The sequence below is a fragment of the Drosophila kikkawai genome, chromosome X (assembly GCF_030179895.1).
Source record: "Drosophila kikkawai strain 14028-0561.14 chromosome X, DkikHiC1v2, whole genome shotgun sequence".
NCBI classification, from domain to species: Eukaryota; Metazoa; Arthropoda; class Insecta; order Diptera; family Drosophilidae; genus Drosophila; species Drosophila kikkawai.
Window position 1 is genome coordinate 21,708,737 of NC_091733.1, and position 27,559 is coordinate 21,736,295.

At 40.2% G+C, this 27,559-nt stretch overlaps 1 protein-coding gene across 5 annotated transcripts; it reads right to left on the bottom strand.

The window, feature by feature from the left end:
• On the bottom strand, positions 1 to 27,132 carry LOC108085934 (serine/threonine-protein phosphatase 2B catalytic subunit 3). Of its 5 annotated transcripts, none has more exons than XM_017182713.3 (2): positions 26,891 to 27,132; positions 1 to 5,326 (listed from the first exon to the last, which is right to left on the bottom strand). In XM_017182713.3, exon 2 carries the CDS (start codon positions 5,098 to 5,100, stop codon positions 3,346 to 3,348), a length of 1,755 nt encoding a protein of 584 aa, XP_017038202.1. In that variant the 5' UTR covers positions 5,101 to 5,326; positions 26,891 to 27,132; the 3' UTR covers positions 1 to 3,345. The 5 variants fall into 5 exon arrangements, with proteins under 5 accessions (XP_017038202.1, XP_070144020.1, XP_070144021.1 ...); XM_070287919.1 differs by lacking the exon at positions 26,891 to 27,132 and adding an exon at positions 12,219 to 12,376; XM_070287920.1 differs by lacking the exon at positions 26,891 to 27,132 and adding an exon at positions 11,480 to 11,494.
• Positions 27,133 to 27,559: the final 427 nt, after the last annotated feature.

Sequence of the window (27,559 nt, forward strand, 5' to 3'; positions counted from 1 at the left end):
TTTTTGTTTTTTTTTTTTTAATTTTTTTTTGTTTTTCGTTTGTATTGCGGGAACGTTTTGAGGAGAAAAATATTCAATTATATGCTATACATATATGGGTTGCGGTAATTTCTTTGTTAAAACTTCATTGATTTACTTTAAAAATAATAGTAATAGAGCTTCTTGGTTGATGTAATCCTTTATTGGTTGTAATTACGGTTTATATAAATATTTGGTATTATTATTTTCTTGGTTTTTCATTGAATCGAAATGCGTAAACGTTTTGTAAATTGTTTTGTGTGTCTGCTGCTGCTGCTGCTGCGTGTGTGACGTGTGAAACGCTTAATCCTTATATCGGTTTATATTGTATACGTATATATATGTAAATATATATATATAAATGTAAATCATCTGTAACCATTAACTGCTTGATGACATATGTAATGTACGTAGCTGCTGCTGGAGATCTGGAGTTCCCGATCTCGACCTGCGCAAAAGGCAAAAAACACGCGAGGAAGAAGCGGGAGCGAAAAAGTTAAAGGTTAAACGCAGCGATCAGGCCCACTGTGCCTGTGTGCACTGCCTTGCCAATTATTACAACAACTGCTTGCTTAAGGCCGCATGCGGCTTGCACTGCTTGCATATCCTGGAACTACATGTAACCGCACTTATCCTTTCCATCCCTCTCGCTCGCCCATAGCGTGTTTGTATGTGTGGCTGTATATGTATATGTATGTGTGTGTGTGTGTGTGTGTGTCTATCAACTTAACTCGAATTTGTGATCGACTTTTACTGCTTAGCTATTTCTGATTGCTGCTGCATTTATTGCGCTTTTAGCATACTGCTTGGATTCGATTTCGAATTCGGTTACCGGCTTTATTTCTGTATATCGAGTTCGCTTTCGTATTTGGTTATCGGTTTCGCTCTTTTTTCTCTGTCTCTTCTCGTCTCAGCTTCGACCCTTAACTATTTCAAATATATATATATGTATATATATATGCGTTCTCTTATGCGTACGTATGTATATTTGTTTATAAAGTACTTCAAATTGCTATAAGTTTGCATTTTGTATTACATTTCCTTTAAACTTTAAATTGGGTTTGTTTTGTTTGTCTGAAAAGGTGTTTCGGATTTTTTCCATCGTTTTTTTTTTCTTGTTCTTTTCGCATGTTGCACAATTCTTCTCGTTTTTTTCATATTTTTTTTTAAACATATATTTTGTTAATTGGTTGTAAACGTTATTCGGTTTAAATTTATCATTTTGTTGTTCTTTTGTTGTTGTATAATTTAAACTTAATAGGTAATTCACATAGTTTTTCTTGTTGTTAATGATTTTTCCCTTACGTCTTATTGTAGAATATAATTATTTTTGTTTAAGAAAAACTTTTGCACGCCTCGCCCGGTTGCTTTTGTTTTTGTTTAGTTTTCTCATTTTATTAAATTTATTTAATTAAATTACTTAATGCTTATAGAAAAAGGTGTAGTAAACAATATAGATATACAATATATATGTGTATATACTTATATCTGTATATCGAGATATAAAAACATAAGCATAATGAAGTAGAAACAACAATTTAGTTTATAAATATATATTTATATTATGTGTGTGTGTGTGTGTGTGTGTGTTTGCTGATTGTGTAGGTGTATATATATATATAAATAGTTTACAATAAATACAAATTATAAAAAAGATAACAAGAAATATAAATAAAAAAAAAAAAAATATATATATATATATATATATATATATATATATTGCAGAAATAACAAAATTCCTATTGCACACACTTTTAATTACAACTTTCGTTTTAATCATCTTCATCTTTATCTTTCTTTATCTTTACCATCTTCCTATCTCCTTCTCAACAAGTAACTAAAATTCGATTAAGTATAAAAAGGATTTACAAACTGTAACGACGCAGGCGCAAATGAGGCCGATTGAGATTCGATTATTTCGATAAGTTCGACTTCTTCGATTGGTGGGAGGAGGTCGAGTGAAGGGCGAGAGAGAGAGAAAGGGAGAGTGGGGGAAAAGGGAAAGGTTACTGGGCTATGACAGCAGCTCCTTTTGCACCTGCATCGCAACACATTAATTAATATATTCAGCTAATGACTACGACAAAGATGGCACGTATATAAAGACCACATACACAATCACCAGATGAGAGAGAGTGTGAGGCGACAATGGCGACGATAAACAATTACCGATAAACGATAGGCGACGGGATGATCGATCAACTTTGAGTTGGAACGATTCCCTAGCTTGTTTCTAAGTGTGTACGTGTGGGTGTAGTGTGTGTTTTTATATTTGTGTGTGTGTGTGTGTGAGAGAGAGAAAGAGTCGGATAGTTAAGATAGATAGAGATTCAGTCGTTTCTTGTTCTTGTTTTTTAAAAATATTGTAGTAAAATATTGTTGCTGCTGCTGTTTTGTTGTTGCTGTTGTAGGAAGTTGTTTCTGTTCTTTTTCTCTAGCATTCTTTCATACATTCTTTCCTTTTTTCCATAGAAGTCGCCGCAGACGCCACACAACGAAAGGGGGCATATGTCCGTCCATATATTGCGCATTCACAGTTATCCCGTACGACCGTACTATATAATCAATTGTTAAGCTGGGAGAGGAGAGGCGGTAATTGCGCAATATGTGGACGGCCCCAAGTAGTAGAATTTATCCTTTAGCTTTAGTTTCAGTATTTTTTTAGATGCTAGATTTAGTTCTCCTTTCGCTTAGATTTCTTTGTTTTGTTTTGTTTTTTTTTTTTTAGAGATGAGGGAGAGAGAGAGTTGGATTTCGATTCGTTTTACAATTTGTTTTTAGCAAATAATTTAAATTACCTAATTTGCTGTTACTTTGTGTTTTCTTTTTCTTTCTTTTGTTTTTTCCTTTTTCACTTGTTTAGTTTTTTTTAAATGGGGGAGAATGCGCGCCACTGGCGTTTAAATTTGATCTTTTGATATAATGTTGCACAAAATTTGTTATCCTTTCAACGTTATAATTAGCTTCCATCTCTGGGAGTTTGCTTCACGTTAAATACCAATATGTCTGCCTGCGTGTCTTCTTGTGTTTTTACGTTTGTTTTCTTCTTTTTTTTTGAGCCGAGAGAGCTTTTTTTGAGACTATATCCGTACTGAACTGTTCGCTAGCTGTTTGCCGTCCCGTCCGTCGTCTCCCTCCCACCGTTTGCTGCTTAACTGTCGACTACTAACTGAATTAGCTCCTCCTCCGATTCTCCGATCCTCAGATCCTCCAATCCAGCGATCCTTTGATCCGATAATCCACCGACTAACATGACTGCAACTGGTGCTGCTGCCGCCCTCTCATCACTGACTTGACTTTACTTTACTGACTTGACTTGACTTAGAATTATCCATTGATTGAATTCGCATTTGCATTGGCCGCTGCTGCTGCCGCCGCGGACAGTGATTTCTGGCCCTCCTCCGCCGGCGAGGGCGTCGCATCTCGGCGCGGCGGCATCCGCTCGTTGACGGCATCGAGGCCCTTGGCCTCCGCAAACGAGGTAATCTTGTGGTTGGGCGAGAAGCCCTGCATGGCGTTCTTGAGCGACTGCTTGCCTCCGGAGAGGGCGCCGAGTGGCAGGGCGCCCGTCGGCGTCAGGCCCTTCAGCTGCAGCACCGACTCGGACTCTTCGCGCAGCACGGAGAAGACGCGAGCCATCTTGCCGATGGCACGGATCTTGTTGCGGATAACCTCCTTGCGCAGCGCCGCCTCGTCGTCCGAGAGCGGCTCCTCGCTCTCCTCGGTCATGAGCTCGTCGTCGGAGCAGATGTTCAGCACGTTCACCAGCATCTCGGTGACCTTCTCGCCCACGAAGGGCAGCGACCAGGTGAACACGTCCATGAAGTTGGGAAGCCAGTAGGGGTGCGGCGAGCAGTTGAACTGCCGGATGTTCATCACGTTGTTCTCGTACTTCAGCACCGCCGCCTTGTTGTTGTACACGTCGAGATAGTTGGGCGCCGAGAAGATGGTGATCAGCGAGGGGAAGCCGGTGGTCTGGCTCTTGCGGTACATGCGGTAGCCGGCGTCCTGCGCCTCGTGCGCCCGGATGATCGACAGCAGGTTGTTGTTCTGCAGGAAGTCGCAGCAGGCGGCGTAGCTGTAGAAGTACGAGCAGCCGCGCACCGAGTTGTGCGTGTAGAAGTCCGAGTTCTTCTCGTTGCCGAAGTCCTCCAGCGGGTCGGACCACAGCAGGTCGCACATGGGGCCGAAGGCGGGCGGCTCCTTGAAGCGGTCGAGCCGCCGTATGTCCTCCAGCTCGTGTATCTCGGGCGACAGGCCGCCGTGCACGCACAGGAACTGCTGGTTCATCAGCGCCGCCAGCGGCAGGCAGTCGAACGCGTCCATGCACGCGTCGTACACGCGCTCCGAGTACTTGATCTTGCACTCCTGCTTGAAGGTGAAGTACTCGGTCAGATGCCGGCACTCGTGGTTGCCGCGCAGCAGGAACAGCGTCTGCGGATAGGTGATCTTCAGCGACCACAGGTACAGCACGCATTCGATGCTGAAGTAGCCCCGGTCGACATAGTCGCCCAGGAACAGATACTTGGTGGTCGCCGGCGAGCCGCCAATCTCGAAAAGCTTCATTAGATCATAGAACTGGCCGTGTATGTCGCCGCATACCGTCACCGGTGCCTCAATGTCAATCATTGTCTTCTCCTGGCGCAGCAGAGTGGCGCCCTCTTGAATGATGCGCAGCGCGGCACTCTCCTCAATCCGGCCCTCCAGGATGAAGTGCTGTTTAAGGACGTCGTGGTGCGGCTTACCGGTCCGCGCGTCAAAGACATCGGCGCAGGTAAGCTTACGGTTTGGCGGGAACGGCACGCTGTCGATCACACGCTCCTTTGTCGATATTGTGCTGCGCTTGGTCGGGCTCTGTGGACCGCTCGAGGTTGCCCCCTGCTGTTGTGTGCCTGCAGCTGTGTTGGATCCAGCACCACCGGATCCTGCTGCTGCTGCCGCCGCTGCCGCTGTCCCCGTCGTCGCCGAGGCATTCTTGTTATCATGTGTGTTGTTTGCGTTGGCCTTTTGATTCTGCTGCTGCTGGGCGACTGACTGCGACTGGCTGCTGCTGCTGTTGCTCTGCGCCGCCGGCGAAGACATGTTGTTGCCCGACACTCCGACTGCGCCGCCTGCGTCTCCTCTCTCGAGTGCTGAGTGCTACTGGCTGCTGGCTTCGGCGGTTTCCGTTCGGGACTCGCTGGCCTCTCTGTGGTTACGCCTGATCACCACCCTGTACTTGGCTTGGTTTGCCGCCGCTCCTTGTGTCCTGGTCCTGGTCCTGGTCCTGATCTTGCTTACCCGCGCGCTGCTGTTTAATGTTCAGTTTCTGCAACGGAAAATGTTGGGGCAGCATTAGCATTTGTATTTATATTCATGTTAGCCGTACATTACCCGGCTGTTATTAATAATAAATGCCCTGCCCAGCCACTAATACTAATCCTTGGCTCCCTCTATGCCTATACCAGCGGCCAATTCCCAGTCCTCGGTGTTCGCATTCCCCAATCCCGGCGTGCACACACGTATCTCCCTCCTTTCATCACAATGCGGCATGTGAATCAGAAATGCACAGGCACCGGCACAGGCACAGGCACAGGCACATGGGCATGTGATATATTCGCACGATTGCGGTGGAAATGGCATTGCTCAAAACCACAAATAATTCGTAATCTGAAAAGCTCATCGTGCATTACTATAAATAATTCGAATCTAATTTGTAATCTGAGGAAAGCTTGCCCTTACTTTCATTTCGATTATCGCAACTAATTAAATCAAAGCGCGACGAATTTGGCCATAAAAATATATTTAAATACAAATATTATACAAGCACATGATACGGTTGAACTTTTAAAAAAGTTTACAAATAAATCCATCTCTTTATATTTTTTAAACCCTTTTAGGGTACTTTATTTTAAGTCAGAAGCTTGCAAAGCAGTGAAGAAGTCATTTTCAATCCCATAAAACATATATTTTCTTGATCAGCATCAAAAGCCGAATAAATTTAACCATGTTTAGACATTTTTTCAAAATTTGATCGTTGAAATTCTTAAAAATGTATAGAATAGAATTTCTTAAAAGCCTAAATGTAGTATGCAAATTTATTAAACTCATAAAAACTAACTGAGAACAGCTTTCTGATTAATGTTAAATCATTTTTGGCTAAGTTATAGATTTTTTAAGTTTTTGATTTGAAAAAAAATGCACTACTTATTTAACCCTATAAAAACTAAAACAAATGCGCTCTTCGAATTGAATTTAATGCTATTTCGGATTTGTTATTATCGTTGTAAAATGTTTATATATAATTAAAAACAATAGTAATTATCTAATGTGTACATAAATGTAAAAAAGTTACTATAAACTTGTCCGCTACTGTTTTTACAGTTAAGCAATTGGCCACGATTGCAGCATTTTATGGGCCCGAACGGACGAGCAGCAAAAATTATTACTCAGCAAAGCCAACAGAAAAACAGTCAATCAAAACACGAAATTGCACGAAAACCTATATTATTTATATAGTTTTTGCCAGCATATATATAAACACGGCACACGGAATGCAGTAATCAAATTTTAATTGCACCACGAGTGTTTGTTTTAATTCATTAACAAGAATATTGAGTATTTAAACCAGATCATGGCATTGTTTGGGAAAAAAATATATTAAAAAAAACAACCGCTGACAAGTTGTAATTTGAATAACAAGTGCTTCGTCTATATACCAAACAACTATCAACTATTAGGGCAATCAAATCGACATTTAAATAAACATTAGCCTGGCTTTATCAAATGCCAAACGTTCAGCCAGTGACGAATGCCAAAGCACACACACACACACACACACAACCCTATCGCAGTTACATCGAAATTGATTGAACCATACAATTATACACCTTTATAATATTATTTGTTTTTGAATCTGCTACACGCAACAATGGTGACAAAAGTCACTCGAAGAGTGTTGCGTTTCAGTTAATTTGAACTCTGATTGGCAGCAAACTTTGTGCTTCACAGACTTGATTTTTCTATTATTTATTTTTATTTTATTTTGGCATAGTTTCAGATTCTTTTTGTTTGATTAATTGCAGTGTTTTGTGCGCTTTGTTTCTAGTACCTACTGGCTGGCTGGCTGTCATTCCTTTGCAAATGCAAATATGTGCGGATAAATTAGAAAAATAATCAACGCCGTCTAAATAAATATAGTGCTAACAATCACCGCAGCGGTTGCACAAACAGAATGACTGCCTGGCACTGTCTGACTGCAGGACGGACAGACGGACAGACGGACGGACAGGCGAACAAACTGACGGACAGATGGACAGACCTGAAGCGCGGTTACTACTGTAACTGTTATGCGTCTGCAAGTGACGTATTGACTGACAATTGCAGGGCAGTAAAAAAAAAAAATCGAGATTGGGGCCAAAAACACGTGCGTCCTCTGAAGTCCCATCTAACCACATCGCCCATCCGCCCCGTTGGCTCACACATAACAGTAAATTAAAGTCAGCTGTCTTCCGCAAATTGAACAGGCCATGGAATGACGTAATAACGAGGGAAAGAGATAGAGAGAGATAGGGAATGCGAGGGAAATACGAGAAAAACCTGCTGCATTTGATTCGATGAAAATCTTTTCGAACTTGTGTTTACCAAGTTCAAAGGTTACCTTGAAAGGTAATAAGTAAACACTAATTACTTACATTTCCTATATTTATTATATATACTTAAATTTATAATTAAATACCTGTTACTACTATTTTTCGCAATTTTTAACTGTTGACAAGACCTTTTCACCTCTAGAAAAAGACGTCTTCATGTGTTTCTCTTGTTTTTTTTTTTTTTGCTCGAAAAATCAATTACTATTCGACAATGTAATTTTAACGACTCCATTTCATGGTTGCCCAAGCTTATTCGGACAAAAATGCATTAAAACGTAAGCGTTAATATTCTCTGGCAGTTAAAAAGGAGATGATCATTTAATGGTTTCCTAGGTATCCACCGCTGGGCGTATAGATATAGCTCGATTCATTTCTAACAATGTTGGATAAGTTCCTAGCCGTAGGGGATCCACCCCACAACAAAAAGTCAAGAATATTTGTCGGAATATATGTATGATAATTTTCTTGCTCGCCAATATGCAAATTCATATTCTTATGCAGCTAGCGAGCGAGCGAGTTTGTGTGCTGACTTTTAATTATTAAACAAGTTTGCGAGCATTTTATCACTGCCTGCCTACACAGGCTAATTTCCATGCATACATATATACACATATTCCATTTGTTTGCTCATTGTTAGGTTTTTATTGTTTTGCGCATATTTTTGCGTTTACACGATCGCCCAGCACACACCCACACCCACAACACACGGCACAACACAACAACTGGCTAAATGTTCGACACATTCCTTGCCTTGTCAGTGCTGCCAGGCTTTAATGAATATATTTGTTAACAAGAATATAAATCAAGTAGGGCCTAAGAGGTTTTTTTTTTTAAATTTCATTGCTTGAGAATTTTATTTATCTTTCTTTATAATAATAATTGTTTAGTTTTGTTTCCTTCTGAGTTGAATTTTTAAACAAGATAGAAACTAATTTTTTTCTTAAGAACTTTTCAGGAAGAACGATGCCTGCTCTCTCTGTGATTAATTGACAGTAATTATATTAGTTTATATTACTCTTACAACCGTCTTACACTCTTACAAAAATCATGCCAGAGTCAGAGCCAGACAACAGCCAACATTAACGCGAGGCTAATGAAATAAAACTTGTTGTTTACTTTCACAGAGTATCTGCCGGGTGTGTGTGTGTGTACTTACATATATCGTACATATAGATATATATATATATATATGTTTATGTACAGACAGATATGAAAATATGCGCGTTTGTATGGTAATTAAAAAGCAATTATGCAAACGATGTTCTCCTCTTTGTGAATTATATTTTTGGCATAGTCAAAGGTAATAAACTCGAGCAAAGGCACTACGGCTTGGATATTTTCCATTATGTGACTTATTCCGGTGACATACTTTCACCGCTAAATAATTCAAAAATGTTCGTAATTGTGGAATACCAAAATATGCATTTATAGACTTGAAAAATGTACGAGGCTTGGATGTTAAAGTTATGCTCAGATTTGAGTTATTTAACAGGTTTTATTTATCACAAACAAACTCCAATCTGGTTAAGTATTAAAAGACATTATAAGGTTGTTTGTTTATTATTATTTTAATAGGCAACCCGAGCGAGCAGTGTGTTGGCATTAGTATTCAATTGCGTTATTAATTTTACTTTAAACATAATTAATTAATCGTTTATCGTTTATTGTTTCCCCAACTCAACAAGTCACGACTAGATGATTAAAAAGGATACATTTAATAGGTCTGTTGTTGCCTGCCAAAATTGCAACAATAGTTTCTAATCAATTAGTTTAGAAGTCACCACTTTAGATTTTAACAACAGCCCAGTGTCTGTCCCTTCTAATATCTTAATTAATTGCTCATAAAATGTTTCGGATTTTATTAAATTAATTCAGGCTGTCAGATAAACGACAAGTACGTACGTTCACGTTCACATTCACATTCATTTCATGCCTCATACCCATATACCCCTTTCCGTGTTAGAGGGGCTCGTCCCCAACGTACAATTTATGCGCTGTTACGTTGTACACACATTAATGTGCATATATGGGCAGGAATGTGTGTATGTGCAGGACTGTGGACTGTGTGGCTGGGGCGAAGCCCGGCTCACATGTCGGGTAATTATATCAGCACTCGTTATTGGAATCTCCCGAGTGCAATAATGTGCAGCGCTGCGCTGGGAGCCGCAAATCGAGAACGTGCACACCCGCCCAAATGCTAATTCGATTGTGCTAAAATTTAGTTGGACCCCCCACTCAGATACCACCAGCTCCAGTCCAGTCTGATCGCTGGTAATATATATATGCAATAGCAAGTCAAAGCGTTAAAATCTACTCATAAGTGGAAGCAGTGAATACTCTACCACAAGACTAACCCCCCTTTAGTTTAATTGAAAGTTTCATATTTTGCAGAAGCATTAAATATCAAGTTATTCTTTCTTCTGAATGTTAAATTTTAACAGGCACTTTTTTGAAAGTTAAAACTTTATCAAAACACCAAAATAATTAGAATAAAAGAAAGTGCTAAATTGAAATATTAAATATCAAGTCATTTCATAAGTCAAGTTTCTCCTTTCCGAATGTTTAATTTTAACAGGAAGTTAAAACTTTATCGAAACTGATCAAGAATGAAAGAAAGCCTCAATTGATTTAGGTAAATATAGAAAGGAAGAAGACCCTACTGAAAAAAACCAGGCTTCATTATTATTAAACTTTCGGTTTAGTAACCTGATTAAGACCATTTTGACTGAGCGTTAATAGTTAACCAGCACCTTAACTTGGACATCCCACAGAAAGCAGATATCCTCTCACTCTATGTTCTAGGCCTCCGATAGAATCGATAATTCACGGCATTTAAAGTATTCAGTATCGAAAATCGTTAGCTTTAACTAACAGTTATGCATAACAAGTTCCTTGACCTAACATTCACAGGATGTACACATACTCCGCATCCCCTGTGGGTCCTACATCAAGCCAGCAATATCTTTCAGTTAGAGTAATTCGAACGCGAAGGCAACAGACTTTGCTCCAGTTGCTTGACTTTGGCTTCACAAGCAACAAGAAAATCAACTAACGGCTTCAAATTATCACACAGACACCGCCAATTCAGGCACACACACACACACACACACAGGGAGGGGGAATTAATAATTTAGGGGGCCGTAATGGTTGGGCGGGAAAGGGCTGGGCATGGGCACGGAGGCAGTGGCTGTGGCTGCGGCTGCGGTTGCTAATCGAGCATTCGACACATCAAATTGAACGCAAGCGTTTTAATGGATATGCATTGACAGTTGCAATAAATTTGCGCCATAGTTATTAACCTCAATTTTAATGCAAATAAAAACAGTTTGACCACGTAATGAACGGCTGGCATCACATGTTTCGTGTTTAATTTATATTCTTTTTTTTTGTTTGCCCCCCAATTGCAGTGTCAGATGTAATTTACGCTAATGCTGCCGCTTAATTTATTGCAATAAATGCATTAGCTTAGAAAGCCATGCGTGTTCTTAGCCTTTCAACTGGGTTATCGATAATATCGAGGAGTTTTGACATTAATCGATTGTATACATGTTTGTTAAAACGCATTAATTATCCATTAGACACTGACACTACTACGATTAGATTCTTAAAATAATCGAAAGATTAATAATTGTTAAGCGATTAAGCTCGATAATCATCGATAATGTAAACGTTTGTTGTATAATTACCAGATTTCTTGGCCTTAAATATTTGTTAGGCAACCGTAGAGCATTTAACTATCGCCTGTTTAACGGTTGATCGATTGAACTTGACATTCATCGATAACACACGCACACGTACAAGTGACCCACTTTTGCATTGCCAATGCTTACTTGCTTATCTGTTGCTGTTTTGCATAAGTCCTTGGCCTTACAGATTAAAAACACACATACTTTTATCGATCAGACAGTCTGGTCTGCCTGCCTGCTTGCCTGCATTTAATGCGTCTCGTCTGTCTACTCCAAGTGAGGCGAAATGAACAACAGGAGGGGGAAAAAATAAAAAATAAAACCAACAACTCTGACTGGTAAAAACAATTTGTTCAACCCATTAACTTGGCATTTAATAGCCCACTTGGCCTCACTTATTGACGCTTTGTACAGGTGTCAGTCAGTCAGTCCTATAGAGACCAACTTTTGCTCCCTCTGCCTGCCGTTCCTTTCGTCGTTGATTCGTGCCATTGCCTTTTTTTTTTAATTGTTGCTACCGTTTGCCATTGATATGGCCAGTGTTGTTGCTGCTGCTGCTGCTGTGGTTCTTGCTTCGCTGTTCCTTCGGTATTTATTTTTCGCTTTAGACGTTTTAGGCCGCCAGGCGGGGCTCTGCTGCGGTTTGAATTCTGGCATTTATTTAGGCATTCTGGCAAGGCATTGTAGGTCGGTGGGTCGTTCTGTGGTTTATATCATGCGATAAACATGTGTGCCAGGTCTGGCCGATCCATTCACCCAAAATCAACCCCATTCACCCATTTCACCCACACACAATGTTAATATTTCGACTGAATCCATAAATTCGAGCGAATGGTTTCGGTGTTTATCCCACAAGTACAGCACATGCATTCCTGCATCTCACCCGATTGTTTTTTGTTTGTATCCATTTGCCAAAATGGTAAAATCGAATGCAAAAATATGTACAACAATCTGCATGTTGGGTGGTCCCGTCTGGTTGCCAGCGTCACAAGTGCCGCATCTTGCAGTCTGGCAACTCGGTCACTTAATTAAAAAAAAGATGTGCAAATATTTATTTGCTGAAACCGAACAGAATCGAGTTGTACTGAAAGCTGAGCAGGGGCTGGCTAGCTGGCGAAACAACAAAGGCGCTTTTAATTAAAGCGGGCAAAATGCTGTATATATTTGCTTAAAACTATTTGCGAAATGTGGCAAAACTAATTAAAAAGTGTGTCGAATGCCAATGGCAAGAACAAAAGGCGAGACACCGAACCGAATGGCCCAACGGAGCCGAATCGTATCGAAACGAAACGAAGTGAACTTAAGCGAGCAAAAAGCAGCCGTTTTTGTTTACTAGTTTCCGTTTCTGTTTCTCTGTTGCCCTGCTTCTGTGTCTCAGTGTTTGCTTTGCGGTGTCTGTTTAGGGGGGGGGAAAATGAAAAAAAAAAAAAAAAAATGAAATACCAACAACACTTGTTGTTTGCATTTATGAACAATGGAGCAATGTTGAAAACAGAGCAACAGCGGCGCATTGGAATAATATTTTGGTTCGATTTTCATGCGTTTGTTGTCACCGGAATTGGAATGCAATGGAAATGACGGGCAGGAACACTGAACCAAAATCATAGTCACTTTTTTTTTAAAGAGAAAAATTGTATTTCTCCAATCTGAAAAACTAAATTACATACGATCCAATGGGTTTAGTTTTCTCTTTAAGGTCGAACAAAATTTGTTCTAATTTATTGGTAACCTAACCCCAGGAGGAAAAGATGAAAATCGATTTTTCCAGAATTGTCCACTTTCCCTTACATCATTACCCAAGCCCAACCCTTTTCTTCGTCCTTTTTTAAGGCCTTAGATTGCTCCGAAATATGTATTCTATATACAAAGTATTTCCAGTGCACTGTTATACTGTTATATTATCCCCGTTATTGTCATCGCCTTGTTTTTGCCTTTTCTTTTTCAAGACCCTCAGCCCCAAAATATGCTTATAAAATATATTTCCAGTGCACTGTTATACTGTTATATTATCCCCGTTATTGTCACAGACTTGTTCTTGCCTTTTCTTTTTCAAGACCCTCAGATTGACCCAAAATATGCTCATAAAATACATTTCCAGTGCACTGTTATACTGTTATATTATTCCCGTTATTGTCACCGCCTTGTTCTTGTTCTTGTCTTACTTGGCATTTGCATAATTCCGCTTTCATGCGCATAAAATGGCTTAACAATTGTTCCTATTCACTTTTTATATGCAAACATTTACGTGTTATTCTTTCATGTACATATATATTTTTTTCTCTCTACTCGTGCATTATTCCATCTATTGTCTGTGTGTATGTGTGTGGGGCTTTGTTTTCCACAGGCAACATGCACACATGAAGGAAAAGCGTTTTTAAATGGTAAATTATTCAGCTAAACTGGCGGCTTTTGTCGCCTGGCTGAACGAGAGAGCAAGAGAGCGTCAGAAGGCTAATTTAAATGACTTTCACCAGAGCACTGTGTGCACTGTAACACCGTGGTCCAAGTATCACCAAGATAGCCATGAAAATTCTGAAATGTTCAAGGGCCTCTCTGCCTGTTGAGCAAATGGGGGGCAACACGACGGTAGTGGGTTAGTTAACAGCCCCTTTTATGCGGTAGTTGCGTGTTTCGTTCACTTCTATTTGGTTTCTCTATTTTCTTTTTTTTTCCCCCTTTTTTTGTTGTTGCTATTTTGTTGTGTTCTTTTTGTTTTTGGCCCTGTTGTTGTTCTTGCCAATTAATTATAATAATTAAGTTCGAAATGCGTTGCGACTAAGCAACAGTAACAGCGGCAACAACAATTATGCCATCAATAAGGCTGGCTGGAAACCGCGGAAACCGGAGTGAGATCGCATAGGGGGGAAAATGGAAAAGGGAAATTAAGGGGGACGAAAAGGCGACGGTTTGGTTTCGTTTCGTATCGTTTCGTTTCTACACGCAAACGCATTTTACGGCTGAAGCCAATTTGCCGGGCAATCCTTTGACGTTGCTTTATGGTTGACGGGGGCATATAACTAGAAAAAAAGTATATGTTTGCATAAAAACCGCGGACTCATACACCCACACAAGCGTGCGCTCGGAAAAACTGGGGAAAAACGCTCACATGAGCACACCATAAATATTCATGCAATTGTTTTTCACGTTACGCAGTCGACGGACGATGATCATGTTGAATGATGATGAAGTCACGTTGTTGCCAAAAGAAAAAAGTACGAGAAAAAAAAGAGAAAAACAAACAGCGCGCGAGTGTCCCACATGCACATGTCACCCACAAAAGCCGCAGCACACAGAGCACAAGGCAATACACTTTCGGATAAACCAAGTTTATGCGATGCCCAATTCACGAAAACATGTCATTCAATATTATGGTATTAGGTAACAGAATTTCACTTTAGTGAACAAGCTGTGAAGCTCACTTTTGATCAAGTGATCACTAAATTGTTCATTTTCTTAGTTTTTTACTAATTTTTTTAGTTGTTCACACAGTTGTTCAGTTTCTAACTTAGTAGCTCCAGTGTTCAGTTCCCCACTTAGCTATTAAGTGGATCTCTTACTTGTTACTTGTTGATTTGCTAAATTATAAGAAATTTTAAAATTCAAGGAGAAACAATTGCAGCCATTTTAAAACTTATCCCAGCTTGTCTGGTCTAATTTCCTTGTCAACTTTTAACAAAAATGGCTTATTTTGCAGGTATACATGGATAGGCCTGGCATAAACTTGAAAAACAGACAGTGCCGCGAGTAGTACAATTTATATTTTCACAAAAATACACAAAAGGAGAAGCGAAACAGAACGAAATGAAACGGAACGCAACACACACGGACGTTAAAAACATATTTGTTCGAAATTTGAAGCGGAATTTCATTATGAACTCTGGCTGCTTTCTGTCTGTCTTGCTCCTGCCACTTTGGTCGCACGCCATTTGGCCAATTTTTACCGTTAGGGCGCAAACAGAGTGTACAGTTACCGGTGGCACTCAGCACACAGACAGGACAACACAGTGGCTGCTACAGTAGGTATTGGTTAGGCGACATACATTTGGTAAATATTGTACTAGAGCAAGCACAATTTGGTGGGATTTAACAGTTGAGGTGGTTATTTGTGGACATATATTCAATATGTATTCCACATCTTGTATATCCTTCGGTCACACTTTATGTAAGCTTTGTAGGAGTGTGTAGCTAGTGTAACTCAGCGACTGGTTTATTATTCGAAAAGTATTTTTCCAAACAGTGCCTCAAAGCATTAGGTGTACTTGCCAAGATTCAACATATCAAAGAGCTTAGTCTGAAATCCCCACTAATATTTCTACATCAGTACGATGCATATTTATATGTTATAATACTTGCTAATAGCACAACTTTTACTGTATTTATCTTCGCTTGCTTGAATATATTCACGTATAGATTTTGTCAAGTAAATTCTCAACTTAATTTATCGCTTCTAAAGAGCGGGGGACACACCATGAAAGAAAAAAAACCAAATCAACGCCGCGCACTTTTTCGGTGACCGTTTGAGTGACAGTTCTCGGACTTCCCCCAGAAACCCCCAACCATCTCATCAACATACCCCGCCCCCACGCGGCTGTCTGCTCCAATAACTCAAGTACTTTTTTCACTTTGAGCGATTTTTCATCTCGGACGGCAGTTCGCCTGTTTGTGTATTGTTTGTTTGGTGCATGAAAATTGTCGCACAGCAGCAGCACAGCGAGATTATTTTTGGTAAAATTGTATTCAACTTGATGGTGGTGCTGGGTGCTGCTGTTACTGCTCGACCTAATTTCAGAGTCCGTTGTCGTTTCTTTCCTCGTTTCATGTGTCTTGGCTGGCTCGGCTTTTCACTCTTTTCCACCCGGCAATTAGCATTTAAGTCCACTGTCCGCTCAACTGGCGGCGGGGTTCGCGGTGGTATTTCAGGTGTGCACAGGTGCAGGTGAAGGCGTGCAAAGTGGCCAGCTAAAATGCGCATGCAATTGTTTATAAATAAATCCCTGCCATTAAGCTGTCTCCTTTAATATGCACTTCATGCCCAAGGCAGTGCATGCGATCCACTTGCCAGTGATTGGTAAACAACGAGGTAAACAACAAATTAAGTTCTTAGGGCCAGGGCTTATATGTATACAATGTGTTGTCATGACCCTATCTATAAACTAAAGCGACGCATTCAGGGGATTATTTTGCTATTTTGCGTATTTTGTTGCGACAACTTGTATATGCCCTTTGTCCAAATGTTTCTATATATGTACGTATGCATACCAAACTGATTATAATTATTCCATTGAATTCATTTAAACAAATCAACTAGACGTGAAAGTATTGCTAGTAAAATTGTCAAAGCTACACGTTTTGTATTCTTTGATCCTACTGTTCCTGACTACTGAAGCGATTTATTAAGTATACGTACGTATACGTAATATATCCGTTTTGTCGTATTTTATTTATATTCAGGAAATGTTGCTTCTTTTTGAGTCTTACCCTATCTATGCGTAATCGAATTATTTTTTAAAAATGGAAATTGCAATCACTAACCGAACTAACAAAGTCCCAACCAATAGAAACTGCATTCTACAAATATGTATGTGTATGTGGGTTGCAAGTGCAATGCAAACTTTTAAATTACATTTACTTGGTATTAGCTTAAGCCCCTCAAGGTGGTAAAGATGGGCTTGTTAGATCAGATTGGCTCTACTAATATTCTGACCGTCACTGTGTACATATGTATACATATATATTTCACTTGCGGCTTAACTCGGTGCAAACAGCTGATGTGCGTGTCGTGACCACATTTAAGCAATCGCACAACCGCACACACAGAGCACACTGACACACGTGCAGAGAGGGCAAATCTTGTAAAATGCTCGGCATAGGTGTCAACGACAGCAACAAATTACCTATAAGCTATTTAAAAGCATTAACTTTAACGAGTAACCGTAAACTGCAGCATCACGTATACGCACGCACACAACAGCGCAAAGGAAGAGAGAAAGAGAGAGGACAGCAGAGCGAGAGGGCGAGAAGGACATGTCATTGACAAAGCCACGAAGAGAGAACGAGAGAGATGGAGACTGGAGGGCCAAGGCAACGTCATCATCATCATCGTCATCATTATCGTTCTTGGCCGTACACAGTGGCGGTCATAAAAACTGCAACAGCTTAGCCAAATTTTCTTCTCTCCTTCGTTTTTTATTTATGTTTTTCTTTTTTGCTCAGTTTTGTGTGCAAATTTATGCAAAGCAGCAAACAAAACAAGAAGAAAAAAGAAGAAGAAAGAAAAAAACAAAGCCAGCTAACTAAACCAAAGCAAGGCAAAAGCAGCTTGCCTAGTCGTCTTTGTTGCTGGCTAACGGCATTGTTTGCATGCTGAGTGCACTCACACAATCAAAGCGAAGGGAGGTTCCCCTTCGCTCTGCTCCACTCCGCTTCACCACTCGATGACGGCCACGAGAGCTGAGCGCAAAATCAAGCGGCATGACAAAAAAAATAAATAAATAAATAAAAAATAAGAGAGGGGAGAGTTGGAGAAACAACAGCAACACACTCTAAAGTTTCCGTCATACAGCATAAAATACTTTAGCCAACAACTTTGCCAAACGCTGCCAAACAAAAAAGGTTAAGTAGCACAAACGCAAAACTTACACAAAAAGCAACCAACACTACGAGGCCCCAACAATGGAGCAACTTTTCACTATGTGCACAAAAGGGGGCGTTGGGGGGTTGACTGGCGAATACCCTTGCTAATCTACTCAAATGTTGCTCTTTAATATTGCTTTCCGGACCATCATGAAAACTTGCTAATCTCCAGTTCAGTTCAATTGTGCAAAAAAAAAGCTTAAGTTCAGACTGCAGTTTCATAACTCGAAACCCCAAATGAAAGAGTTGAATTTAAATTGACTTTCTAAGCACCTAAACTCTATAATATATCCTTTTGGGGATATTTTGATGTTATCTAAGTTGATTGTAAACCTTGCAGTGCCACACTTTGCAGTGCCTACAAGGTTTACATTAGGCTATATAATAGATAAAAAGTCTTTCGAAAATATTAATTCAATTAATTCAAATTTCATTTTCCTTTTCATTTGGTCCTACTATCCCTGGCTACTAAATGATTTATTAAGTATACGTAATTTATCTGTTTTGTTTTATTTATTCATTGAACAAGATTTTTGATTTATATTCAGGACATGTTGCTTCTTTTAGGATTTTGCAATGGTATTTGAAAATTAGCAGATCGGGTTTCCAGTCTTTTTTTCGCCAAATTATTTGAAGTTTTCTGGGGCACAGGCTTTACATAAATACATACATTGGTGGGGTGCATAGCATAATCTTTAACCTGGTTTTCCTTTGTTCGCTCGGAATTTTCAAAACTCTTTTGGCTAGGACACCAATACACACTCACACTTACGCTCACGCACACACACAGGAACTTAGAGAACCGTAGAACGGAATTCCCCAAGCGGTTTTTGTTGTTTCATTCATTCGCGTTGCGGTTTTTATGACCGCCAGTGTATGCGTAAAGTAACTGTAACGAAGCTCAGGAGTGTGTTAAAGAGCAAGAGGGACACAGCGTGAATGCGGCTGGGTGGGTGGAAGAAAGGATGGGGGGAGGGTAGGGAAGCCGGAGCAGCTGTTTAAAGTGCGAAGCTGAAAGCGAAAGGGCAAAGCAAAAGCACATACATACTCGCACGCACACACACAGGACAAACGGGAGAGGCAACCAGGCGATGAATGGAAAGCAGGAGGAGATGGAGGCAGGATGGGAAAAAGTCGCTTTTGAATATTTAATATTTATAACTTGAGCAACGAACCGAGAGATGATTTATATCCCCACCGGAAGCTAATCTCGAGTTGGTGTAACGAGGACTGAGCAGAGCATAGAAAGAGAGGAAGCAGAAGAGCGACTCGGTGAGCGAATGAAAGACAGGGACAGAGAGCGATAGAGAGCGGGAGCAAGACAGTGGAGCTTTTGATGGCGCAGCCATAACGCGGTTTGAGGTTATGTGCGGTACGGCAGTGCCCGAGCATATAACGCTGAAATATGACACACCGCACACCAGTATCTGTATCTGTATCTGTGCCCGTATCGGTGTGTGTATACATAGTTTAAAGCATGTTGCACCAAAAACCCAAATAAGTATGCTTTATCGATTCCCCAGCTCTCTCTCACTCTCTGTCACACACACACACACGCACACAACTCCAAGCCTGCAGAGCCAGAGCCAGAGCCAGAGCCAAATCCAATAAGACCAAAGAAGCGCGCGGTTCTGGTTGGGATTCAGCTTAATTTCGTTGCTGTTGCGCTGGCTTCAAGGATACGAACGCGCTCACTGGGCATGGCCATGGGTATGAGGATCTGGGAGGTCCTTTTTTGGCTTCTGGGTCCTGTATCTCCTTCTTCGTCGCCTCCGCTACCGCCTTCGTCTGCAAAAAGTCAACCCTGACCGCTGTTGAGGCGCATGCACGAACCGAGATACGATACAGGCACATCTATATCCTAACAAACACAAACACTGACACACACACACAAGCACGGGCTCATGGACACACGGACACCGACATGGACACGGACAGGCTCAGGACATGGCGCACGCACATTCGCACGCGCACAAAAACAGACATACAACAGGCAGAGTCACTCAGTTAGTCGGTCATTATGACGAGAACGCTGTTGGATGTGGGCTTCTTTCCTGCATTCCGCACTTCGCTCGCGCTAACAATTCTGCTCCCGCTGTTCCCACTGTGCGTATGTCCTGTTGCTGACACACACGAGAGCAACAGCAGCAGGAAAAACAGAAACAATCGCGGGCAGGCACGCCACGCCAAGGAGAACGAAAACATTGCAACATCGTTGTTTTGTCTTTATAAAGCGGAAACTAAACAGCACTACTGGCTAACAGCTTTATTCTTTAATTGTTCCAACTTTTTGTAGAGTCAGCTTTGCCCATTATATTTATGGTATATTGAGGACCAACTTCTTAATGTCCAGTTAAAGTGTCAGTCAACGTTAACGACCGGTCAAACTGGAAATTAATTATATTACTAATAGCACATGATATATACCTGAGGCCGGCAACGTCATTCCTTCTAGGGAAGCTAGAACAAATTGAGAATTATATGTGCACACGTGTGAGATTTTTATCACAAAATTTTAGGGTGAATTCGCCATGGTTTTGATGAAAAAGGTATCAGTAAAACAAATGCAATTCTCCCTTTTATCAAGAAGGGATTTAAATTAGGCCAATCTACCTTGCCTTAAATTAATTTAAACTTTTTCTTAATTTTAGAAATATAGAAAATTATTATTATAGTGTAATACTTTCGGGAAACAATATAATAATTGTTTATGATTACAAATAAATTTAATAAAAAAAAACCTTAAAAATATTTGCCTAATTGAAAAGTGACGATTTTGTTCGCTGGCCACAAATTAATTATGACAAACTTTTTATAAGCGATCTGGTAGGTGGTATTTATGGCAATTGTTTAGCACAACAAAGTATAAAAGGTGTGATTTTAAAATGGGGTACGCCGTTGTGACATTCAGTTATTAATTAATGATTTTACTGCATGCCAGTGGCATGAAGTTTCATTAAAGGGTGCTCAGAGAAAGAAAAATGGAAAGTTATTGCTATAAATGATTATATTCGAGCATAAACTGTTGAACACCATTTTGGGAATTATTTGCATTAGGCAAGCATTTGATTTTGGGCTGACACCAGGTCCTGGTCACGAATTTCATTGCAAACCCAAGTTCATTGATTTTTAATTGAGAATTTAATTGCTTTTCGAATATATACGGTAGGCGGTAGATTTGATTTTCTACCCATATTTCAGATTCAGATTTTAATTTAGGGACTTCATCATCAAGGCAAACGTGTATTTCCTTTTATGTTTATTTTTGTTTGTGCCTCCATTTGCCTTTTTCCATTTACAATTTTACCATTTTCCACTTTCATCCTTCCTCTGCTCGTGTCCTTTTTCTTGGGCCAGAAACGTCAACTGCAGCAGAAAAGGATGCGAAGGCAAGCACGAGGGAGGCGGCGGTGGAAAAACGGGAATGTTCGCCAAATACTATGGGCCGCATTGGCATAGTGTGTAATAAAAAATAAAATAACATAAAAATAACCAGAGAGGGAGATGCTGATGTCATTACAAAGGGGGTAGGGCGGAATCAGGTGGCGGCGGCACATGAGTTAATGCAAATGAAACTTACACTGAGCTTTGCGCATTGACGACTTTTATCAATTTTTTACCCCCACGCCACTCTACACTCCACTTTGCAGCTCTGATGGTGGAAAGCTTTCCACCTAATGAGGAATTGCAAGCCCACGGCAAAAGACCGTTAAATATTTATGGAAATTTTACAGTTATTGCACGACGGTGGTGAGCGCGCGCTTAAAAACTTTTTCGAAAAAAAAAAACTTGTGAGCAAAATCAAGGCTCAATGTTTGAGCTTATCGCAACCACAGTGCCGGCAGTGGGCGAGCGAAGGAAAGGCACGGCAGGGGCAGAGAAGAGAGATAGAAGGGGAGCCTGTGGGAGGCAGAGAAAAAAGGAGGCAGCCGTAGCTGTGTTGTGTATGTACATGTATGTTTGTGAGCTTAGGCTTTGGCTTTGGCTCAGGCGATTTGTTGCGTGCGGCGTTTCTATGCGCGGACGCCGCTGCCGCTGCCAACAGCGGCAGAGTGAGTTCCCATGTTGCTTTGCTTCTTTTTGCGAGCTTTTCCTTTTTGGCCTGCGCCCCTGCACACACATTTACATAAAGTGCCGCGAGAGTGCGCGAGTGTGTGTATGCAGCACCAGCACTACACTAAAAGTCAATTGACCCGAAACTGTTGGGAATAACTGTATATTTATGTATGTATATGCAGTGTATATAGGTTTGTCCGCCAGTGCACTGCAAACAATAACGCGCGCTGCCATTCCACAACAATAACAAACATTTTCCCAAAACTGGGTCACTTTAATATTTTATCTACATTGTCATAAAATCAGATGAAACACTAAATGTGGCAGAATACATATATGGGTTGCACATGCACAGGTTAAGTCCCATATATATATTTTCCCTACTTCCGTTTCATAGAATAGGTGCTATAGAAATTGGCGTTTTTGAAAATCATTAAAGAATAAATATTAAAAAACAAATATGTATTTTATTATTTACTTTTCGAACAGGAAATTTTACATGTTTATCCTAATAATAAATATAATGGAAACTAATTGGACTTCACTATGCCTAAACTACAAATGTAAATTGGTTTTTTTTTCTTTCATGTTTTATCTGTAACTAAAAATATTCTTCAAGTGTATTATATATAAAGGTATCCGATTCCAGACATTGTGATTATTAAACTATGAATTTTGGTTAATATTTGTGCTTTTTATACAATAATAAGGTAATTTGGCAGCATGATTAAGAAAACATTCAAGTTGATTTCATGGAAAAAGTCATAAAACGGTGTGCCTATCCAATTTTAAACCAGCTAATATCAACAATTTAGTCATTATACGAAATATAGGATATTCCACCTTTGATCTTTCTTAATATTCAAAAAAGGAAAGTGAAAGTATTTTCAATGCAAAAACAACAGTCATATTGACTGGGGTTTTTTTCACAGTGCAGCTGTATGTATGGATGAGGCCAACTGCAGGCGATTTGACTTCTTATTTTATATATTATACATTCACGGGAGATTTCCACCAAGTTGCCTGGCCTTTTTTCGGCTGCTGTTTGATGCTGTTATTTTCCCATGCCTATTTTTGCGCGCCTATAACTCAGGCGAAACTCTCTGTACTTCTAATAGTTTCTTCTGCTGCCGCTTTCGCTATTATTAGCGCAATTTGTGTGTACAGAGGCAGGCAACATACTTCGCATTTGCCTTCGTTATTTTCGAAAATTTCTGTGTGTTGGCGGCGCGGTGTGCTTTACTTTTCTGGCTAGCTTTAGCTCTGCCTCTGCTAGTTTGTTATTTATTTTTATTTTTTATGTTTTTTCAATTGTGCTAGCTGCTGTCTGGCTGTTTTGGCTGCTTAGCTGTTTGTCTGAGTCATTTCGAATTGCTCGGTGCGGTACGGTACGTTGCGATGATCATTTCTCACGCAGCCTCTCCGTTGCCGTTGCCACTTTTAGCAATTGTCGCACCGCTAATTGTTCGAAATGTCTGATGCCGCCTGCAATTTGCATACCAATTCCAATTCGAAATCCACTTCCACTTGTACTTCTATTCTACCGCTCACGTTTCCAACTGCCAATTTTAACAATTAGCTGGCAGTTAATCGTTAACAGTCCACCGTTAAACTACGACTAACTGCTAAACTACCAAGCTGTCAAACTGCATATTTGCATAGGTAATCACCCAATCGACGACGGGACACGGCCACTCAATCACAGCGGGCTAATAGACAGGTCGGGGTGCATTTTAAAATGACACAATAGGAGCACACACATTCGGGCCAGAAACAATGGAGATGGTATATACATATGTACATCACCCAACCACCCCATTCACGCATTGCGTAGAAAATTAAAATCGGCCTATGGCTGTTCACATGTCGGCGATTTCGGGAAAAACATCTCACACTATCTGACCTGGCAGGGAAGCACCTGTTCAATCGATTGAAAAACATCATCGACATGGGCAACATTAACATTTCATATTTCCAAACACACTGGCAGAGAGCAAATCTTATGAAATTAGGGAATAAAATAGATCTTCTATATTGACAGTCTCTTTGTCGCTAACGACAAGTTCAAATTGTAAACAATTGGTGGGAGAATTTCTCCTCTATGATACATGCGCAAATAATTTGCCAAAACGAACAAAGAGGTTACAACATAATCGCTATGGATTTTAATCAAACAAAGACAGGTTGTATTTTATGTGTAATTTTCCTTTCCCGTTGGTAGCAAAATGTTCGTACCTGATAGTCCCAGAAATCTAATAGTGGGCGGTTAAGTAATTTAAATAGGTAGGTAGGGGAGAGTGGGGATAGGTGAACCACTTTTTTTTATTAACATTATTATGTCTGAACAATTCGACGTAAGGGTCTGCTGTATATAGAAATCTAAAAGAGCCCATATTCCTTGGAATATTAAGTATTATGCAAACATACTATCTTTTGTTTTGTAAAGTTTATTTGCTTTCCAAATTTAGTGTAGTGGTTCATCTATCCCCGTGGTTCACCTATCCCCACTCTCCCCTAATAATAATTATATATATAACAATAAAAATGGAAATAAAAAAATTTAAATATCATTTAAATAGTGCAAGGAAAACAAGACTTATAATTGTATAAATAAATAAAATTAATTTGTATATTTTTCAATATAAAAAAATAAATAAAAATAAAATAAATTCACACTCGCATGACACTATAATTCCCAACTGGTTCTATCATCTTCTGAGTGGTAACCCAGCTGAATGTTGAGGTCGAGTTGTAGGTAGTGTGGTAGCAGTTACTCTCCACTAATAGAGTTGATCATTTTTGTGATGTTTTTTAGTGTATCGTATATCTTTCTTTTGTAGTTTAGTGCTACAGAGCTTGGGAGAGTGTAAGTTTTTGCTTTCTTTTTGTCAGAAAGTGAGAGATTGAGGAAAAGCGAGCAGATATCACCGGAGAGAGTTTGATATCGGAGAGAAATCAAGGAGATTGATCAGAGGAGGGACCTAGAGAAATGTGAGTACACAAAATATTTAAACAATGTTTTAATTTGAAACTTTTGTTGAGTATCTACACTTTTTATTTCCAAAGCACTGTTTTCAATTTAGATTTCAATATTTGGACCTTGAACCCATTGCAAACTGCAAGGGTATACAAACTTCGGTTACCCGAAGTTAAATTCTTGTTAAAAATTAAATAAATTCAAATAGATGACTATGACTATAGATGGTTTTCAGCCACAAACTATATAAGTTTAACGTAATTTGAGTAATCATTCATTTGATCATATTTTAATTGACTACAAAATAGAGTTTAAGGAACACATGAACGCAGTGCCATAACAGTCACAGAGTTGTGGGTAAACTTTAATTAGGGGACGGCTGAGGCAGGGTGTACGAGAATTTCGAATCGCGAATTGAGAACTGTGAATAGAATGAATTGAAATGGAATGACAGCGAGTTTGTGCCGGAGGTATTATTGGATGATTGACCGGGTCGCCCGCCCTGCAATCATTAATGAATTGCTGAAGCCATTCCTGCTGCACATTCCTTTCCTTGCTCCATGCTTTTCGTGGAATGCAGGCAACTGCAGGGCCCAGGAGGAGCAGGTTGGACCAGAAAGGGGACGGGGAGCAGTGACGAGATGAGTCTGGAACCTAAGGACTAAGCTCTCGAGAAGGAAAACACGCGCACAGTAAAACCTTGATATGGCATGTCCCTGGAGTTGAGAGCTCCGTTGGAGTCGAAGGACAGCAAATCGAGGGGGCAAGGGGCAGAGAGAGAAAAAGAGAGCGAAGGGAGAGCGCAAGAGAGAGTGCTGCCGAGTTGGGCAAACAAATTTCAAAGCGCTGTGGCACACGGTGCGACGTCGACGGCGGCAGCGACTGCGCAGCAGCAGCGCAAAGCACAAAAAAAAATAAAAATAAAAAACAGAACAGAAACAGAAAACGAAGGAAGAACCGTTATGTGCCGAGCCACAGCATGAAAATTTTCGTTGCTTTTGCTTGGGTGTCCTGCCAGAGACACACACACACAGCAACACCAACACACATACACATATATACACCTACACCCACTGAGGCGAGGAGAACCGTAATTTTCGTGCGGCTCTCTCCGGGAAAATCTCTTGTTTGCACACATACACTCACACGCACGCACGAAAGTTTTCTTGTTGAATTTTAACTGATATTTTCATTTTCGGGGCTTTCAGCCTTTACCGTTATGATTTTAGCACTTTTTCGACGATCTTTTGTTGCACATGAAAAAAAAATTTGCGGCACAGAGATGCCCATACAGCTTTGGCTTCAATTTGTCGTTTTTTTTTTCTTTTTCCACACCAAAGATGACTAATAAAAGTGGATAAAAAGGAATGTTGGAGACACACACACACACGTGCTGTGTGTGTATCACGTTATTTTAACCGTTGCACTCGCGTTTTTTCTGCTTTCGTTCTCATTTTCAGTTTTCCTTTTCATTCAGAAAATTTGAAAAATAATGAATCTGGCTTTTACCTGTTTTCCAGTTTAATGCAATTAGAGTATATATGCGTATGCATTCACATGGCAAGCAAGAAAAAAAAACAGAACACAAAAAAAAACATTTCACGTCTCAGTCGTTCTTATTGGAACATGTACATACAGCTGTATGTATGCATATGTATATTTATATGTATATGCGCGCGTGCCTCTGTATGTGTGTGTTTGTTGGTGGTTTGAAGCTGCTCCTCCTCCGCTCCTCCTTTTCCAACCACTGCTCCCCAAGCCTCCCACTTGCGTCTGTATGCGTGTGTGCGTATTGCACAATTTGACGTGGGGAAAAGCGGGGAGCGGGGACGAGATAAAAAGTAGTACATAATGGCACAAAAAAACCAACAAATCTGCTTGCAATTTACCTTAGCTTCGCTTGCTCAATTTTCTACCGACGCTTTTTCCGTTATTCGTTTTTCGTGTTTGCTAGTTTAATTTTCCTGATACCGTCCGATTTATTTTCGATTTTCGCGCTGAGTGGCCAGAAACGCCAGATATCATATCAGATACCAGTAAACAAACGCGCAGCAGGCAAATCGCTTAATCCAGGTAAAAACACACGGAAACACGGAACGAAGATGTGTGTGCAGGCGAAGGAAAAAACAAAATTTGCCAAGTTAGCTATTTTCCGACTATATCTGGCGTGTTTCAAAACCTAAATATAACGATATTTTTTGCCCAAATATCGAAATCGCGATATTTTTGTTTGATATTTTTCGGTATTTTCTCCTTGGTCACTCTGAATTTCAAAGCAAAATGTTAACATATTAGAGCTAGGAGCAGTGTGGCGAGATGGACCTTTGGCTTTCCCTAAATTCGAATTTCCGAGTGCGCCGATTCACGATCCAGTGTTACCAGAGGAAAATTTGCCCTAGCGGTTAAAGTAAAGTGTCAAATGTCAGTTTTACTTACAAGCCGTGTCAAATGTAGCAATGGGGTAGAAGTTATGTAGAACGGAGTCGAATTCCCAATCGGTATGTAAAACGGGGTCGAATCCCAATCGGTTATGTAGGATACTATCAAACGGAAAAATT